Source organism: Diplotaxodon limnothrissa, linkage group LG20 (assembly GCF_057381915.1).
Source record: "Diplotaxodon limnothrissa isolate DT_005_m linkage group LG20, D_limnothrissa_male_GT1.1, whole genome shotgun sequence".
Taxonomy (NCBI): Eukaryota; Metazoa; Chordata; class Actinopteri; order Cichliformes; family Cichlidae; genus Diplotaxodon; species Diplotaxodon limnothrissa.
The window spans coordinates 37,687,786-37,704,626 of record NC_140615.1 but is presented as its reverse complement, the minus strand read 5'-3'; the positions used below and the strand labels follow the sequence as shown (position 1 = coordinate 37,704,626).

At 45.7% G+C, this 16,841-nt stretch overlaps 1 protein-coding gene across 2 annotated transcripts in view; it reads left to right on the top strand.

Annotated features, from left to right (window-relative positions):
- Positions 1–16,841, top strand: part of LOC146611446 (IQ motif and SEC7 domain-containing protein 2-like) — a 164,063-nt gene that overhangs the window by 127,716 nt on the left and 19,506 nt on the right. The window contains exons 2-10 of one of the 2 annotated variants that reach the window (XM_085344124.1): positions 7,666–7,834; positions 8,371–8,538; positions 9,138–9,311; positions 9,414–9,509; positions 11,313–11,911; positions 13,079–13,990; positions 15,076–15,234; positions 16,026–16,148; positions 16,241–16,407. In XM_085344124.1, the coding sequence (XP_085200250.1) occupies positions 7,666–7,834; positions 8,371–8,538; positions 9,138–9,311; positions 9,414–9,509; positions 11,313–11,911; positions 13,079–13,990; positions 15,076–15,234; positions 16,026–16,148; positions 16,241–16,407 (2,567 nt within the window). Of the gene's footprint in view, positions 1–7,665; positions 7,835–8,370; positions 8,539–9,137; positions 9,510–11,312; positions 11,912–13,078; positions 13,991–15,075; positions 15,235–16,025; positions 16,149–16,240; positions 16,408–16,841 lie in introns of both variants that reach the window. The other variant, XM_085344123.1, reaches the window with a different exon arrangement.

The window sequence follows — 16,841 nt, the reverse complement described above, 5'->3', positions numbered from 1 at the left end:
GTGTGGATGAAAAATTTGAAAGGAATACCAGATATTTATCAGAAACTATGGTAAATATGAGCAGCTGTACTGCGTAGCGTGTGTCTGTGTGTGTGTGTGTCTGTGTGTGTGTGTGTGTGTGTGTGTGTGTGTGTGTGTGTGTGTGTGTGTGTGTGTGTGTGTGTCCTCTCCCCCGGACTCATGTGGTTTCTCAGGAAAAACAAGCTGCTGCGCAGAGCCAAGGTTTACATGTGAGTGTTGCTGTGTTTATGTGCTGCAGCAGGTTAATATGTGCTGTGCTGCTCTCACTCTAATATAATTCTACAGTGTGACGTGTTGTTGTGGTTGTGCAGGCAGGTTTTTGCAGGATCATCCTACAGTGCAGACTGCTGGGTTGTTTTTATAATGGAGTCCAGTCATGTTTGTGGTATTTTATGCATTTAACCTCCTAAGACCCGAACTCTTCCACAGTTTTTCTTTGATATTTGGGCTGATTGGGACCTGATGAATGTAAAAACAAAGAATTACCAGATTTTTTTTTTTACCTTACCTTTGTTTTTAAGAAAAATAAGAGCCACAAATGAGGATATTAGTTTACAATTTTGATAGAACAGTAGCAGCATAATGTCCTCGTTAGTGGATATCAGGCCCATGTAGAGCAAAATTGAGTATTTTGGTCTAAATAACCCAAAATGTGATGTCCACATATGTGGACTGCAGGTCCTAGGAGGTTAAAAGAGAAAGTAAAGCGCTCTAAGCTGTGTGTAAGAGATCGATGTTCTCCATTTGTCCATAAAGTCCCGCTGTGACGCCTCAGCTTCAGTGTTTTGGCCGTTACCGTGTTGGGTTTTAGAGGCGGCGTGCAGTGAGCAGCATCCATAAACAGCATCCACAGACTGGGTGCATCCCACATGCACACCAATCTGTTAATTAGTGCTAAGAAACACACGAATGTGATGCTAGAAATTCACCCACAGCTTGGACAGTCTTTATCAAGGAAGCCATACTACTTGTCAGATAATTCAAAATGCACCAACATCACAAACACAGCTGAGAGTTTATCACAGACACTTTCAGCCAATAGGATGCTTCACTCTTCTGTCTTTTACATTATGCATATGTAACTTCACGTCCTGGATCTCATACTCGGAGAAATCTATGAAATTCTCTGCGATAGCTTTTTTTCTGCAAGTCAAGCTGAACAACACTGAGGAAAAAACACTGCAGTATTTTTATTTATTCATTTTTTAGTGTCTTAATACTGAGCGGCTCACATCCACCAGTATCAGGGCCATCTTCTATAGATATACAGCTCAGACCCCCCCACCACCCACCTCCACGTCTGTACAGCAGGATTTACCACAAGCCTGCAAACAGCCTCCGTGCACGACTCGCAGAGCCAGGCTGCAGTCAATTATGTTGGAGTCTTTCATGTAATCTGTGCTGTTTGCTGCGCAGGAGGAGACGATGCAAAGACATAATGTTAGATAACAACATTATCTGGGGAGTCCCTGGGGGGAGGGGTGGGAGTAAGTAGTTCTAGGAAGTATTCATAATCACAATATCGGCAAAATCCTAAATGCTCCATAACGAATAAAGTTCCAGCTCACCCCTAAATTCAGATTTATGTGTCTTATGTCCGGTGCTTTTATTCATCTTGATGTCCAACCTTGCTCTGAGCAGTTTCATGCAGGAAATGTTTGTTTTCCAGCGGCGACATTCCCCAACCAGAAGGAGCGTGCCGCTAATAAACCCTCCAGCTCTGAAGCGTGGGAGAGTCATCGTGATTTACATCCTGTCACTGTCGCAGGCGTCAGCCGCTGGTTGTGGATGGAGGCATCCTCCTGTAGTGGCACAGCTGGTGGCGTAGTTCGATAGAAGGAAAATTGTGTAACCGGGTCGTGTTGCTAAGCAAATGCATTTTGGGGAGGCGGCTTTGAACACACGCACAAGATGAGAGCCGTTAACTTCATTGTTTTTAAGAGAATGCAGACAAACACAACAGAACAAGGAAAACCCTACCAAGACATGAATGTTTGAAACTATTTAAAGCAGATGGTTTCCTTCTGATTTCTGCAGTTGTCATTAAAGATGTTAAATGCAAAAACATCCAGTTCAAATATTTCATTTCTTCACAGAGACACGTTCCAGACCTGTGAATTGCAAACCAGTTTTTCCCAGTTAAGAGTTGGAAGGAGAAATTTCCAGAGATAGAAGTTTGCAAAGCAGAATCTGGCGCAGATGTGATGGTTTCTAATGTCAGGGTCACCTGAAGTTTACCGTCTGACCTCAGTGAAGTGTAGCAGCCTGCCAAAAGAGGCGCAGGGCTCAGCGCACAGCTGGGATATAAATCAAACACACCTCTCCTCACCTACATCTGGCTCATCCTCGGCTGGCTGAGGAGAGCAGAGGAAAACCTGCTTATTGGTTGGAGAGCTAATGGGTCAACTTCAGATTTCCTTGTTAAAGTTTGACGTGTTTAATTACAAAGTTGCAGAAGAGCAGAAGTATTTTTCTGCCCTTATCTCTAATAAACTTATCAGCAGTTATAGGTGATAACGTTGCAGGTATAAGGTCTCACATCACTCCCCCTGACTGTGATCTTCCTGTTCCCCAAATATTTTGCTGATTTTGACCCCTTTGAGACTTTTTCTGAAGTGATCGGTCATCTGAAGCCTGCTGTGTGCTCCCTAGATGTCCCATCTGTACAACGAGGTCTTGGACGCTGTCAGGGACTGCTGAGTTTTAAACATGCCATCATTCTGCCGTCTGTCAAAGAAGCTTTAGGCCGATCCCTAAGCTGCCCTTTCTGTCTAAGATACTGGAGAAAGTTGTTTTCCACCATCTCCAGGCCCCGATGGAAATAAATACCTGACACGAATATCAGACTGAAATATTTCAGTCCAGTTTCGCAGCACAAAATCAGCACTTTGAAAGGTTTTTGATGATCTTTTAGTAATTGGAGATTCAACCATTTTCATGCTTTCAGCTGCTGCATTCGATACAGTGCATCGTGTTTCCTGGTCTGTGCACCGCAGAGATGTGTGTTAGAGGTGTGTGTGTTTCACAGGCAGAGGTTTTTCTGTCACGTTGGTGGGTTTTCATCATCACCTGCTCCACTCTCATGACCTCCATTCTTGGTCCTGTACTCTTTTCACTTTCTATGCTCCTGATTTCAATTTTCCAAAAATATGGAATTGAATTTCCTTGTTATGCATCTGACTCACAAATCTGTCTGCGTACCACGGCTCCTCTGACAGCTTTGCTGGACTCGCTGCCATGAAATCATGGCTGGCGCTAAACTCGTTGAACCTGAACAAGTGAAAAACTAAAGTGAGACTGTTCAGACCTCTGTAAATCACTCAGTTCTGCTTTCTCATCTGCAACTCCTGACGGTGCACCAGTTTCCTGTTTTGGGGGGGGGTGGGGGCATGTAAATGAGAATGAACAGCTTGTAGAACTGGGGGAGACGTATATAGATGAGAACCGGAAACAGCGTGTTTGGCAACGTGGTCCTGCTCCTGAAATTCGATACTTTATTTCCAATTGTTGGTTTTTAAGTCTTTAAATGCCTTCTTACCTTTCTGACCTTTTAACAATGCATGTTCCCAAAAGATCACTGAGGTCAGCTGAGCAGACACTTCTAGTTTCACAGATGAAAACATGCCCTTAAACTTCAGAACAGTCTGGGCAATTAAAACGCGCATCTTTAAATCTTGACATTTCATTTTTCTTTCATTTATTTATGTTCTGTTATGCAGCACTTTGGTCAACACTTGTTCTTAAAAGTGCTCATAAATAAACTGACTTGAGTTATTCGGTCATATCCAAACATGTGGCTTTGTGCATGAAGGGATGCAGATACGTGCCAGGAGCTTCGGTGAATGTCCACAAACGTCAGAATGGGAAAAATGAGGCGTCAGGATCTCTGAGTACTGCCTGAGCGTCACTCTTTATAAGAGTGTTGAGCAGAAAAGCATCTCTGCACATCTCTTAGCCCTGCACAGGTCGAAGCAGATATATGATGCAAAGGCTCACCTGAGCTAAACAAATCAGTGCGGCCTGATGAGGCTGCACGCCTGTTGTTGACAGCTCAGGATTCGCTGTCTGCGGCGTGAATCAGTGGACCCACCTGCCTTGTGCATATAGTCAGGACTAGTAGTGGTGTGATGCTTGGTGTTTTTTCTTGCTGCACTTTTGGCTTGTTAATACGAATCAGTCACGTTTTCCTTGCCACACACTGGCCTCAGTATTTCAGCTGCAGACACACTTTAATAACTATGGACGCTACTTTGAATCAGATGCACAAAGTAAAAGCTGCCTCAAGTTGCTTCGGTGGACTTCAGTGGCAGGCTAGTCACCGTTTGCGTGGGGACCGTCGCTGACATAAACCCAGTGTCAAAAATTGCAGTTCCTCTAACGTCCACTTGAATCTGGCTTCAAACATGAGACTCGGACGTTAAAAACACAGCAGAAATAAACACGTTACAGCCTGATACACTGCAACATGTTGTGGTGTCTATAGCTAATTTCTGTCTTTATAACAACTTTCAGCTCCGCTAATTTGAGCCACTTAATTAGACTCTGCTCTGACAAATAATATGGCTTCAAAATGACTTGTTGTGAGGTAATTGCATGCTTATCTAGATGTTATTTAGCAGGTGTCTGTGTCTTTGCAATGCATCGATGCATCTAACCAGGCTTGCTGGTGTTCTCCCTTTTCTCCACTCTACCCTTCATCCAAAGACTGTCGCCTCTGTTTTCAGTAAAATCAGGATGAAAACAGCCATCAAGCTAAAGCGGAGTTTGCAAAATGAGATTTCAGAAACCAGTGGGTGACTCCACTGTGACCACGAGTTTCACACAGTCTGTGATCTGAACCCGTCAAACAGTCCTGAAGAGAGGACTGATTTGAACGTCCTCACTTTGAAAGAAATGTCCTTTTCCCAAGGTCTTAAACTCACTTCGGTCCTCATAAAGCTAGCTGTGCAAACACACAGACACACACATTGTCTCCCACACACTCACGCTGTGCTTCTCGCAAACACGCACTGCACACCCACATTCACATATACTGTACACCCACACACACACACATATACACACACACTCACACTGCTGTTGCCATGAGTCACCCTCATGTGACTCTGTGTGTGTGTGTGTGCGTGTGTGTGTGTGTGTGTGTGTGTGTTTGCTAGCTTGGCACTGCCCACGTTAGCTTCTGTGCCAGCTTCACGGGTGTCTTAGATTAACACTGAAGAGCCTCTTTGATGATGAAACACACGCCCGTCGCATAGATTGCTCCTCTTTTCTCTTCTCTCTTCGTCTCCTTTATTTATCAATAAGTTGATTGATTTTCTGTGTCGCAGCGTTTCTCTTAGCAGTAATCTGCATCAGTCTGTCCGAGATGTCTCTGTTGAGGCATTAAACACAGTGAACTGCTAGGTGACCACAGTATGATGGTCTAATACATTTTGTCCAGTTTCATCTGGATTAACCCAGTTCATGACAGGTAGTTCAGGAAACGTGGTTTTGTTTTGTCCCTTTTTCTGTTTATTCTGCTTTGATCCAATTGTTCCACGTTGTTTTTGTTTGGCCAATTAAAAGTGATTTCAATGTGAGTGTGCAGCTAAATCCATAAAACATGAAAGAGAATCCCAATCAGTCATTTGGAGTCAGTGGGGAGAAAGAACTCCCTCTGAATGGGAGTAGGCCGAAAGACAGAAAAGAAGAGTGTTTTATTTGGTTTTACTCTGGATTAAGTCTTTTCCCTAACTTTCCATGTGTTGGTCTGAACATCCCATTTGGTTTGATTTGGTCCACTTCATCTGAATCTGTGATTTGTTCAGACTGGGTTGTTCCACTTAGGCCAGATTAGCACCAGCTGCTCTTTTATTCCACTTTTCCGGTTTTAGTCCATTTTATTCTGGGTTAAGCCAAATTCCTATTGGCTTTGTTTAACTGGTGCGACTCATTCCTTTTGTTTGCTTTAGTTCTGTTTAGTCTGGAGCCTGTCAGCTGGATAAGTGGAAGAAGATGGACGGATGGATGGATGGATGGATGGATGGATGGATGGATGGATGGATGGACGGACGGATGGACGGACGAATGGATGGATGGATGGATGAATGGATAGATGGATGGATGGACGAATGGATGGATGGATGGATGGATGGATGGATGGATGGATAGATGGATGGATGGATGAATGGATAGATGGATGGATGGACGAATGGATGGATGGACGGATGGATGGATGGATGGATGGATGGACGGACGAATGGATAGATGGACGAATGGATAGATGGACGAATGGATGGATGGACGAATGGATGGATGGATGGATGGATGGATGAATGAATGGATAGATGGATGGATGGACGAATGGATGGATGGATGAATGGATGGACGGATGGATGAACGGATGGATGGATGGATGGATGGATGGATGGATGGATGGATGAACGGATGGATGGACGGACGGATGGATGGATGGACGGATGGATGGACGGATGGATGAACGGATGGATGGATGGATGGACGGATGGATGGATGGACGGATGGATGGATGGATGAACGGATGGATGGATGGATGGATGAACGGATGGATGGATGGATGGATGGACGGATGGATGGATGGATGGATGGATGGATGGATGGATGGATGAACGGATGGATGGATGGATGGATGGATGGATGGATGGATGGATGGATGGATGGATGAACGGATGGATGAACGGATGGATGGATGGATGGTTTTGCTGGGTTTCTTCAAGCTTAGACCCAGTTAGGTGCAGTTGAACTTTTGTTCCACTGTGTTTGGGTTGTAACTGTGATTAGGCCATTTAATAAATGTCAGTAACATTCTTTTGTGGTTTGTTTTATTGGAGTTTGCTACAGTTTTGGTCTTTTTCATTCAGTTTGTATTTATCTGACTTAGTCTTGCTGATCCAGCTGATTGACTCTGTTCAAAGGGTTTAATTTGACCCTTTTGATGTGTTTAGTTTGTTTTTATGTAAGGTCCAGTTTTGTGGTTTGATTTTTGGAGGTGGATATTCTGGACAGAGGGATGATGAGGATGGAGATGCCGGGCGGGAGGAAAACAGGAAGATCTGAGAGAAGATTCATGGATATAGTGAAAAAGGACCTGCAGAGTGTTGGTGTGATGGAGTGAGATGGAGGCAGAGATTTATCTGATTATGGTCGATTTGAACAAACTCGTTCCAGTTCATTGCAGTCAGGATTAGGCCAGTTTGCTCTGGTTTGGTCCAGTTTGTCAGGTTTGACACTCTGGTAAAGTGTGGTTTGTTCTGTCAGTTTGTCCGGTTTAGTCAGTGTGCAGCTATTTTATCTGAATCTATTCATCTTTCTCTTTTCCCTTTCTTCCAGTTTGCTCTTTAACCTCCTTTCCTTCCTTTCCCTTCTCTTCCTCCCCACCTCACCATCTGTCCAACAGATTTCCTTTCTTCTTTTCCTTTTCTTTAAGTCCATTCTTCCGCCTTCTTGCCGTCCTGATTCTGTTCTCAGTTGTTTGGATCAAGTTTCCTCCTCCTTCTCTGTATCCCACAGCTTCTCTCCCACCTTCTGTTTCATTATTTCAGCGTGATTTCACCTGAAATCAGCAGCATCTGCAGATGGATAACCCGTCCTCTCGTTCTCCTCATGTTTTTGTCTCTTTCCTCGCAGTGTGGAGGGCGACTCTCAGTGTCCGGAGGCACTCACCTTTTCTGATTCATCCTTTGGCCATCCACCTCCCTTCCATCGCTATAGCAACAGCCCCCTCTCCAGCCCCTGTGACCCCTACGGCTCTCCCTCCTCCGGTGGGCCACTGGGAGCCTCCCACACACATACACAGGTACCGACCCTAAAACACATGCACCGTCTATCTGCAGCTACTAAAGGTGTCTGAAGTTTATTCTGAAGCTTATGAAAGGAGGTGTCGCCTTCAGCCACATTTGTAAAAATCCTAATCCCCTCTGTGAAGAGCTCGGTGGCCCCGTTCTGCTGTAGTGGGACATTTAAGGTGGAAGGGCTCGCTTCAAATGAACACAAAGTTGATCTAAACCAGCAAACATGGTTGAAACAGCAGCGATATCTCGTGGGTCACCGGGGCAGGGGAACAGATGTTGATGCTGTATGACAGAGGTCAAACCGTGGATCAAATTATTCCAACGAATAAATTACACACATTGATCTCTTTTTTAATCCAACGTTCGGCTGAGAGCTTATTAAACTAAACCATTTACTTTTTTTTTTGACCAAATTAACAGTCTGACAGTAAAACCTGTATCAGTGGATTATGTGTACTGTCTCCCTGAAGTTACCCTGAATAAATAAAAGCAGAAGTAAATCAAATCTGATTACATGTCTTCTCATCATGTCCTCTTCCAGGGCAGCTCACCCATCTCGCCCCCCAGCCCAGCGAGCCTCGCCTGGGCTCAGCGCAGCCGACACCAGCCAGCCAGCCTGGCGCTCCGCAAGCAAGAGGAGGAGGAGAGCAAACGCTGCAAGGCTCTATCTGACAGCTATGAGCTCTCTACAGACCTCCAGGACAAGAAGGTACAATGCCACAACAAGTCGGCCTCATAAGTAACACCTCTAAAAACACCACTGGAGCGGTTCCTGTGAGAGGTTTTCCATGTAATCGCCTCCATTACAAAGCAGCCTTTTCAATCACCCGCAGGGTAGAGGACACATCAGGACACCTTTATTTTCTGCCCTTCCTTTTATCCGTAATGCACACAGAGGCAGAGACACAGCAACGTGGAGCATGGACCAATAAGGAGGTTTACATAGGGAAGAGAAAAATTAGTGAAATAATATGTATTTACTTTCAAATGAAGCAAAAGTAAAGGTATATAGTTAGAAATGTTAGCAGCTAAGGAGCAGAGCTGCCTTTGGAGGCACGAGGCGTCATTTAACAAACCTCCTTATTGGTCCATGCTCCTTTTGTTTCCACTGCAGTTTAGGAACCGTCAGATGTGCCGAGCGGTGTAATAATTTTCGGTTTACTCACTAAAAACACAAAACTACACACATCGCAACATCACAAAGGTTCGCTGAAAGTTTCTGCTGTTTTGTTTCATGTTTCCTGTAAATGCAAAGATCGTTTCTGCTCTTCCCTCTCTGTTTGGTTGTGTGATCGTACGGCCTGATAGGTGGAGATGCTTGAGAGGAAGTACGGGGGCCCGTTCGTGTCCCGGCGGGCAGCGAAGACGATCCAGACGGCGTTCAGGCAGTATCGCATGAACAAGAACTTTGAGAGGCTTCGCAGCTCCGCCTCAGAGAGCAGGATGACCCGCCGCATCATCCTGTCCAACATGAGGATGCAGGTACACACACTCTCACACACACTTGTAAAAAAGCACATAATGAAACACACCAGGTTCTGCTCGGTTTGTTCTAATGATGCGTTGTTTCTTCGGTGGCTGCAGTACTCATTTGATGAGCGTCAACCACAGGGTCAGGGACCGCCAGGTCAGCAGGGCTCAGAGGACGCCGGAGATGTGGACGACTCCTTCTCTAAGCAGGTAGAGATGTTTGAGCATCTTCAACAGTCATGAAAAATGTTTAAAGAACACGGTCTGAAGTACACATGTGCAAAACGTGCACAGCATTATTACAATAAAGGAATATAATTATAATTCATTCATAAAAGAGTTTGTTGATACATAGTAATTATTATTCCTCAGGCAAAAAAGGATGTGGGGGTATTGTTATTACCCCACCAAGCTGCAAGGATGGGTGGATGGATGGGCGGGGGCTGCGTGGACAGAGCGGGGGGGGCTGCAACGTAAAACGAGGCAACTTAGAATCTTCAAATTGATGCCATAGGTGTAGCTACTAAAACTCTTAGACGAGTTCAGATCTAAGTAACCTTGGCCTACCTGAGTTCAGAGGTCAAATCTTCTGAAAATCTTGTGAATGAAATAACTTGACAACGAGGTGACGTAGGATTTTGAAATTGATGCCATAGGTGTGTCTGCTTGGTGAAGTTTATCGAGTAAAACACCTTCATGAACCTAAAGAAGTCCAGTTGCTTCTTTTTAAGTCCTCAAAAGGTCTGAGTTATAGCTCAGGACCATCCGACCTTTTAAAAGTAATATGTAAAGTTTCAAAAGTAATCTCAGACTTGCTGCTGATCAATGAAAATAAACTCATTTTGTCATAATCTGTACATTTTTTAGTTCACACATAATACTATCTAGATTATTAAAGTCTTTGAGTCTTTGAGATTCTCCAAAGCTGAAACAAAACTGCTCAGTTTGGTTTATAAAGCTACTAAATCAGAGGTTGCCAGTAAATACAATAGGAATCTGGGGGAAGCTTTATTTTCAGCAGTTAACCTCTAGAAGTGTTTGAATATTCTGAGTTTAAAAGGGAGAAAATCTCTGCTAAATGCTGGATGGTCTTAAAAGAGTCGCGATTATTGGAAAATGAATTGGCCCAGACAAGGATCCCTGTGGAGCCCCACAAACAAGCTTTCAACTACAGGACTGTTAGCAGCTGCTGTCCCAGCTGTCAGGGCAGCAATTAACACTGAAACAGTCACTGAAGTGCAGGTTTGGAAGTAAATGTTCATTGATTGGGGCCAATGGATGCTGAGGAATCTCCGTCCTCTGAGACAGGAGATGTGTTTCAAAGTTTTAGAAAATGCTAATAGGCGGACCTTAACATATTTGTATGCGTAGATGTTTCAAATTAAAAGCCCGCAGGATTGTGCAGGAACTGTTACCTTGAGCCTAAAACCGAACAAATAAATATCCGCGTAGGCGAGGCACTCAGTGTGAGGATTGGTGGAGTCATTCTTTTCCTGATAAGCAGAAAAGTAATCGTTTTAATCCTTTCCTAACCAGAAACGATTTTCTGTTTTTGCCCCTTTCCTGACTCATCTTCCATTTTTGTGCCTCCGAGTACTCATGTCATTTGCAAACATGATTTTATCCTTTTTTATGCAAATGACACACACAGATGTATATTATATTAAAAACTAACAAAGAAGTCAGCCTAACTCAGATGATATCTTGTATATCTGTTATAAAGTGCTGGATGTCCCAGAGTTTCCTGAAGCTAAATGAAAATGAATCAGAAGTGATTAGAGCGGATCCCCGGGAGTCTCTTCCCATCCTGCGGCAGATTCTTGGCCGTCTCTCAGCAAAGGTCAAACAAACAGAAAGAAACATGAGTGCAGATTTCCACAGCCGTCTTTCTCCTGACAGGAGTTGTGCAGCGATTTTCTTCTTCTGACCTTCTCATCGTCAGCTCGGGATATTTTTTCTCTTTATATTTTCTCTGTATTTTCTGTGTCGTGACGTTACGTTCGTGCACTGCAGGTTAAGTCCTTGGCAGACTCCATGGACGACTCCCTCACCTGCCAGTCCGGCCGTGAAGACTCACAGGAAGCGGGAGGAGATGGAGAGGAGGACGATGACGAGGACGAAGAGGAGGGCGATGAGGAGGAAGAAGAGGAGGAGGAAGAAGGGGAAGAGGACGAGGAGGAAGACGAGGAGGAAGACTACAGACAGTGTGCGTGGCGCAACAGCACGACATCTTCCCGACGTGCTGCGGGCCGGACGGGGGGAGGAGGGGGGAGGGCGGGGGCAGGAGGAGGTGCCTCCATGCATGAGGACAGCACCGCTACCTCCTTCAGTGATGTCACCCTGTACATGGATGAAGGCTGCCTCCCCTCCTCGCCGCTGTCCCGTCCCGCCTCCAGCTCTGATACAGAGTACTGGGGAGGAGGGGGAGGAGGAAGTGCAGGGGGGAGAGAAGACAGCAGGGAGACGGAGGGAGGCAGCAACACGAGCCGGAGGAGCAGCACCCCCTGCACAGAGTGTCGGGGCGAGTACAGAGGCAGGGGTGGAGGAGGAGGACATCTCCCCGTCCTGACCATCGAACCGCCCAGCGACAGCTCAGTGGACATGAGCGACAGGTCAGCAGCACTTAAACGTCTCGTTTCACTTTCTGGATGAACTCGTTCAGAATCTGCATGAAAACAGACGCAGACGCGAGCGTCCTCACCAGGGGGCGCTGTAGGACAAGGCCGCATGCACGGTCAAAACACAAAATTCCTGCAAGACGTTTGAAATTAGTCAATACTTCACATGAACACATGAAGTCCATATTTAAAAGATGAGCTTCCAGCTCGTCACTGTTGACCCTTAGAAACACTGCAGGAACTTTAATGAATGATTCAGTGTAGAGCTGGGCGATATGAGATTGTTTATCACGATATGTTTTTTTCATTTCAGGCGATAACGATTTATATCACGATATAAGCCAAATAACTATATTTGTAAGATTTAAATGTGCCGTTGCTCACAAGTAAAATGTGAAATAATCAGCAGCTTGTTTTGATTTAAATATTTATTTCCCATAATAAGTTCAACAGGGTAGATGTACTTAAGGAACATGAGACTTTTTCAGATAAATAAAGGCAAATATTGCAAACTACACAAAAGGCAATTATTAATTCTAAAAATAAAATAAATCATCTGTTTTCTCTTCGGTCACGCTCTCGGTTGATTTTTCTCTGGTCGGAACACTCATTTCCTCCATTACCCGGGCGGCACGGCGGCTGGCGGCTTCCCAAACAAATACACATGTGCGGCTTGGCACTTGTGCTGTACGTAACAAGTCACGTGACGTGACGCTGCAGCTGGGATTGGTTCGGCTCTGCGCTACTTAATTTGGATTGGCTGTTCTTTTTTATGTTTTTTAAGAGAACAAGAGCGGTGAGGCCTATCGCAATAGTTTAATTTTTCTATCGAGAAAAAGTTATTTCGCAATACATATCGTTCTCGTTCTATCGCCCAGCTCTACTTCACCGTCAAGCCTGGAAGCTACGTTCACCTTTTAAAGGAGGTCTAAATGAAAGTGAGACTTTATTAAAGTGCCTGAACCCTGCTGTGTTTCTAATGTAGTGATTTTACTCATATGTTTATAGGCTCAACCTCTAGTTTTACTTTATATAACAGCCTGTATTTTTCCATTCCACATCCTTACAATCCTCCGTCAGTATGATTACCGCTTTGCTCCATTAGAATCAGGTGACTAGAAGATGTGCAGTCATAATTCATTGTATCGTTCCCATCTTCAGGTCAGAGCGAGGGTCTATCGGACGCCTGGTGTACGAACAGGAGCCGTCAGGAGTCGAGCGGGGAGGAAGTGGGGAGAGGGATAGGAGGGGGGGAGGAGTGGAAGGTGAAAGCGGAGAAGATGAGCGAGGAGGAGGAGGCGGAGGAAGCAGCGAAGCCGAATCTCCGCAGGGAACCATCAAACACAAACCCAACGGCCGCTCGGTCGCCACGGCGCAGGGACAGACTCGCAGCCCCTCCAACGTCCCCCTGCCGATGCCTTCGGCCCGCACCCTGCCCTCGCACCCGCTCCCTCACCCACTCCAGCACCCCCACCCTCACCCTTCACCCATCCCCCACCTCCCCACCATCCTCGACCACCACCCTCAGTACACCCAGCATCACATGATGCACATGCACCACGGACACGGCGGCAGCCCTTACATGCAGCACGCTCACCACTTCGCCCAGCACCACTACCACCACCTGCACCATCAACACCACCACCTCCCTCACGCTTACCCCGAACCCCCTTCTTCCCCGCTGCCATCTCCCGTACCGCCCCTCACACCTCTCTCCCCCCTGCCACCGCTGACGCCCTCGCCGCTGTCCTCGTCCTCCTCTGCGCTCCAAAGCATGGAGGCGCAGCAGCACCACGCTCACCACCCCCACCTCCACCACCACCACCTGCTCTGCTCTGATGGAGACAACGAGAGCGTCAACTCCACCACCACCAACTCCAACGATGACACAACGGTCAACAACTGCAGCTCCGGCTCCTCGTCCCGCGACAGCCTCCGGGAGCCAATCGGAGGAGCTGCGCTGGGAAAGCAGACCTATCAAAGGGAGAGCCGTCATAGCTGGGACTCACCTGCGTTCAACAACGACGTGGTGCAGCGGCGGCAGTACCGCATTGGACTCAACTTATTCAACAAGTAAGAACGTCTGCAAACATAATCCAGAAGACTCAGAGCAATAATCAGCCTCCTGTGAGTTCAAAGAATCCAGGCATAAGTCAGATCAGTAACACCTGATGTCAGACACAAAAGTACAACATGGAGGAAACTGTCTGCTCATACTGCAGCAAACAGAACAACATATGTAACCCAGCCCCAGTGTGCAATCAGGGCTGCTTAGTGTCAGACCATCTCTTCTTCGTCTGACAACAGTTCAGAGCCTTCTTGGTTGTGTCCTTATTTCTGAGCAGGGGGGTGGAGAGATAAGCACCCACACTGTTAGCAGCAGTGTCATTCAATTTAATTTTATTTCTACAGCTCCAAATCACAATAACAGTCGCCTCAAGGCGCTTTATATTGTACAGTAGATCCTACAATAATAGATACAGAGAAAAACCCAACAATCATATGACCCCCTATGAGCAAGCACTTTGGCGACAGTGGGAAGGAAAAACTCCCTTTTAACAGGAAGAAACCTCCAGCAGAACCAGGCTCAGGGAGGGGCGGGGCCATCTGCTGGGATTGGTTGGGGTGAGAGAAGGAGGACAGGATAAAGACATGCTGTGGAAGAGAGACAAAGATGAATAACAAGCATGATTCAATGCAGAGAGGTCTGTTAACACATAGTGAGCTTGGAACTTCCTCAGAGTGTCTGGACGACGCTCTGAGGAAGTTAGTGAGTCGTGTTGTTAGAATGTTTCATTCAGCATTAATGATGCCTTCATAGACGTTTAAGTTACCCGTACTGTTGTTGATAACAAGTTAGATGTTAGCTTTAAATGTTAGATCGTGTGGAGGGGCTGAAGAGAGCACTGCCATCCAGTGTTGGTTTTTAACCTGGTCCCATGTGTACAGAGAATTCTCTGGACTCTCTGAATGTTTTACTGAAATTAAGTTTCTAAGTTTAGAGGAGTTTTTTTTATGTATCAGAATTTTAAAAAGCCAAAATATTAGACTTCTCAGCAGCGTAGAACGGAGCAACCAATAAAAACAAGACAACCAATAAAAAGAATTTCAGTCCCAGAGCAAACAACTTAAGAGGCCGTGTTTCCTCTGGTCTACAGGAAGCCAGAGAAGGGGATCCAGTACCTGATCGAGAGGGGGTTTGTGTCAGACACGCCAGTGGGCATCGCCCGCTTCATCCTGGAGAGGAAAGGCCTGAGCAGGCAGATGATCGGAGAGTTTCTGGGAAGCCGGCAGCAGTTCAACAAAGACGTCCTTGAGTGAGTGCAAATGTTAAAGTCCTTTCAGTGAATGTTTTACTGTGGACAGGTGTCTGCGTTTATGTGGTTACAAGGTAGGCTTGTCCTAACTGAGCGATAATTATTGAAAACAGTGAAAGTTTAGCTTTGACTGGGCTGAAAGACATACCTTCACAGGGTGGTGAAGCAGAAAGAAAGCTGCAGTCTATCTAAAGCCAGGGAGGAAAGCTGGCAGTGAATGTGTTTATCATTAACAGCACAGAAAGATCTGATTGTAATTAAAGTATCCAGTGACTTAAGTCTGCTTTTACAGATCGTTTCAGCTGCAGCTCTCACAGTCTGAGAGAAATGACTGAGAACATGAACAAAGCCTGTAATACATCACTGTGTTGAATCATATCATCCCATCCAATAAATTCATCCATGCACGGATTTGTATTTTTTATTGATATTTACTGAGAAAGACGACTTTAGATAACCTCTAACTCTTCAGGACATCCTGCTACCTCGGGGGGATCTTCTGGAAATGCTGACACTGTTTTCCAGAGAACTGGTGGGTCAATAGGCAGTGGTTTCATATCTTATCTTAAACATACCATGCTCTGCACCAGGTAAGGCGGTATGAGCGGTGATGTACCTCAGAGAATCATTAACTACCTTCATAGTATTGAAACACAGCCTTAAACCTGAAGGGACCACATTAAACCCCGACTCCTGCTTCACAGGCCTCTGAGCTGTCAGGAGTAGGTGAAGACGAGGCTTAAGGAATGCGTTTGTGGATAATGATCAGCGTTTTCTGTCTCTTTCTTTAGCTGTGTCCTGGATGAGATGGATTTCTCAGGGATGGATCTGGACGACGCTCTGAGGAAGTTCCAAGCTCAGATCAAAGTTCAGGGTGAAGCCCAGCGGGTGGAGCGGCTGGTGGAGGCCTTCAGGTATTAAACGGCGTCGCGGAGGGTTTGATCAAATATCAAAGAGCTGAGTCGTCTGTGCAGTTTGTGATGCTCCCCTTTCTCTCGCTCTGCAGTCAGCGATACTGCGTTTGTAACCCGGTGCTGATCCGGCAGTTCCAGAATCCAGACACCATCTTTATCCTGGCCTTTGCCATCATCCTCCTCAACACAGACATGTACAGCCCCAACGTGAAGCCGGAGAGGAAGATGAAGCTCGAGGACTTCATCAAGAACCTGCGTGGTCCGTATAGCAGCGCCCCCATAATCAGTCTGAAACGATGCAGGGCTGTAAAATGTTAAAATCAGTGTTTGAGTCTGAGAGCAGCAGAAATGCTGCAGGCTGTCGTCATGTAAAACCTCATAAACCTGCAACAAATAAATGGTAAAACTACAGTTTAGGAAAGAGGCTGAAACCTCTTGACCTCCTCCTGGTGTGGACAATGTCTGCTCCATGTTAAAGGATTTTTTTATCCGCTTGAAGCATTATTTAACCGTTAGCATGTGGCTAAAACAACACAGCAGTTTGCTGTTCATTCTCATGTCATTTAACTGATGAGATCCAGAATGAAACACTCGGTGCAGCACTGCAGTGTGCTCTGAAGCTAAGAGTGAAACTTTGCTGGTGTTTGTGCTGTTTCTGTCTGTGACTCATCAATTTAGCCAAAACGCTTAACG